Source organism: Trichechus manatus, unplaced genomic scaffold, assembly GCF_000243295.1.
Source record: "Trichechus manatus latirostris isolate Lorelei unplaced genomic scaffold, TriManLat1.0 scaffold00150, whole genome shotgun sequence".
NCBI classification, from domain to species: domain Eukaryota; kingdom Metazoa; phylum Chordata; class Mammalia; order Sirenia; family Trichechidae; genus Trichechus; species Trichechus manatus.
The window spans coordinates 4711059-4713858 of record NW_004444086.1 but is presented as its reverse complement, the minus strand read 5'-3'; the positions used below and the strand labels follow the sequence as shown (position 1 = coordinate 4713858).

The 2800-nt window shown below is 40.4% G+C and overlaps 1 protein-coding gene across 1 annotated transcript in view; it reads left to right on the top strand.

Annotated features, from left to right (window-relative positions):
• Nucleotides 1–2344, top strand: part of LOC111822279 (cytokine-dependent hematopoietic cell linker-like) — a 56379-nt gene extending 54035 nt beyond the window's left edge. Inside the window, exon 7 of the mRNA XM_023740233.1 lies at nt 2284–2344. Within this exon, the coding sequence (XP_023596001.1) occupies nt 2284–2344 (61 nt within the window). The remainder of the gene's footprint in view (nt 1–2283) is intronic.
• The last annotated feature ends 456 nt before the right edge of the window (nt 2345–2800 follow it).

Sequence of the window (2800 nt, the reverse complement as noted above, 5' to 3'; positions counted from 1 at the left end):
AAAAAAAAAAAAAACCTTATAGATTCATCATGGCATTATTTATGTCAAGCTCTCAGTAACCCATTTTGAAAAGGAGAGAACATGCTGGGTAGTATTAGGGTCACAACGGGAATCTTTTATCTTTAGAATACATTTGAAAGGATATATAGGCTTGCAGTAAACAAACCTGGAGCCTATGGATTTATGGAGCTTGTTGTGGTTAGCTGACATGCACAACAGCACAAAATGCTGCCCAGTCCTGTGCTATCCCCATGATCAGTTGCTAATCAATGTTTGTGATCCATAGAGTTTTCATTGGCTGATTTTCAGAAGTAGATCACCAGGCCTTTCTTCATAGTCTATGTTAGTCTGTAAGCTTTGTTGTAACCTCTTCTGCATCATAGCAACACACAAGCCTCCACTGACAGGTGGTAGGTCTGCAAGAGGTGAAAACCAAACCCCTGAACCCATGGCCATCGAGTCAATTCTGACTCATAGTGACCCTATAGAACAGAGTAGAGCTGGCCTATAGAATTTCCAAGGCTTTAACCTTTACCACCACCGTTTGTCTGTCAGTTTGTCGTACTGTGGTGGCTTGTATGTTGCTGTGATGCTGGAAGCTATGCCAATGGTATTTCAAATGCCAGCAGGGTCACCCTTGGTGGACAGGTTTCAGTGGAGCTTCCAGTCTGAAACAGACTAGGAAGAAAAATCTGGTGATCTACTTCTCAAAAAATTGACCAGTGAAAACCTTATGAATAGCAGTGAAACCGTTATCTGATAGACTGCTGGAAGATGAGCCCCTCAGATTGGAAGGCACTCAAAAGACAACTGGGGAAGAGCCACCTCCTCAAAATAGAGTCAATCTTAATGACATGGCTGGAGTAAAGCTTTCAGGGCTTCATTTGCTGACATGGCACGACTCAAAATGAGAAGAAATAGCTGCAAACATCCATTAATAATCAGAATGTGGAATGTATGAAGTATAAACCTAGGAAAACTGGAAGTTGCCAAAAATGAAATGGAAGACTTGAAGATAGATATCCTAGGCATTAGTGAGTTGAAATGGACTGGCATTGGCCATTTTGTTTCAGACAATCGTATGGTCTACTACGCTGGAAATGACAAATTGAAGAGAAATGGTGTCCCATTCATTGTCAAAAAGAACATTTCAATATCTATCCTAAAATACAGCACTGTCAGTGATAGGATAATATTGTCAAAGAGCAAACTGGAGCTTCTGTTAAAATTAAAGCAAAGAGTTTATTGAAGGAACAAAGAGATCTGGATCAGGCAACACTTCATGAGGATTCACCAAAGCGCTCCAGCAAAAGGAATTTTTCACAAAGCTTAAATACAGAAAATCCAGGAACTTACAAGAAAAAAATCTGGAGTAGTTGACATTTACAAAACCATGCTTTAAGAGACACAGGACAATTGTGAGGCTCCTTAAACATTGTTTTGCTAATTGTAAAGTTTGAGTCATTTAACAGTTTAATCTACGAATATTTTGAGGACCAGCCTGAGTGAGTGTTCTTCCTGGGAGCATGCTGTGAGAGGAAGGGGGAGGAGCGGAGCCCACAGGCTAGCTGACTTTTGAAGGTCTGCTCAGAATAAGTAGTAAACAGCAAAAATAGAGGTCAGCCTGTAGTTTTGGCAGAAGCCTCTCTTTATGCCAAACACCTCAAGTTTTTTAAAAAAGCTCCTTCACAGACCCCCCTTTTGATCAATAATTTCTATAAAATTAATTCATCAATATTATAAGAGTGACTTCTTCATAGACTTACCGAATCTTCACCTTGCTATGCGTGAAGCCTCATCTTTAGGGCAAGCAGGGCTCGCCTTTAAGTGCAACCCAATAGACATTTAAGCAGTGTAGCCAGTCAGTGACAAACCAATCAGTAGCTTGTAAGGTTATAACTGATGCACATTCAAACACTAGAAGCCATCTCATAGGTCTGGTGAGGGTTGTGTTATTCTTATGGGTATGATTAGATTGTTCCCAGCAAAGGGGAGCAACCTGACTTAGTGCCCTTCTCGAGGAGTTAACCAGATGAATCCATCCTACAGTTGTTGATATGGACCTACAGTATGAAGAGTACTGTTTGTGAGTTTGGAAGATTCTTTAGTTAACTCTTCTTGAGTGACTCTGTTCAGTAAAATAAGAATTGTGTTAAGACTAAAGATTAAGTTATGGCCTGGATTTTGTTCAGATCCAAAAAGACGTCATTTATCAATGGAAAATTTATTAATAGTAAATTCCTGTAACAATGAACTATTTCTCCGTTGTTCTTGTATCTATAGATCAAGAACAACCCAATCAGATCTCTGCAGTGGAGAGACCCATCGGGGAAGGCCAGACTGACTTGAGGCTGAGAGGACACCATATGTCCAAAACTGTGAGCATAAGTATCCAGGAGAACGTTAATAGAGTCATGACTATAGCAAAAGTAAAAAGATAAAGAGGTGCATTTTCAGGCCTGGTATAGGGTCTTGGACCAGCCGTCTGTCTCAGATGTCGTCTGCTTCTGGCTGTGGCCAGGGGTGTAGGAATTTTAGCTCAAGTCCTTCAGTAGGTTGATCATTCCAGGAAGGTATTTTAGCTTTCTTCAGCCGGGATAGGTAGATCCAGGTTTTAACTCCCTGTAATTTAGCAGCACAAGGGTTAGTGAGAAGGACCAAGATAGTCCTTTCCAACAAGGCTCCAGGGAATCTTTCATTGGTGTCTCTTCCAATATACATAGTTACCTGGTTCAATAGTAGGTAATTTTTATATTTCTAAATTTTGGCTGTTAAAGCCTTCTTTGACTCATGAAATGTG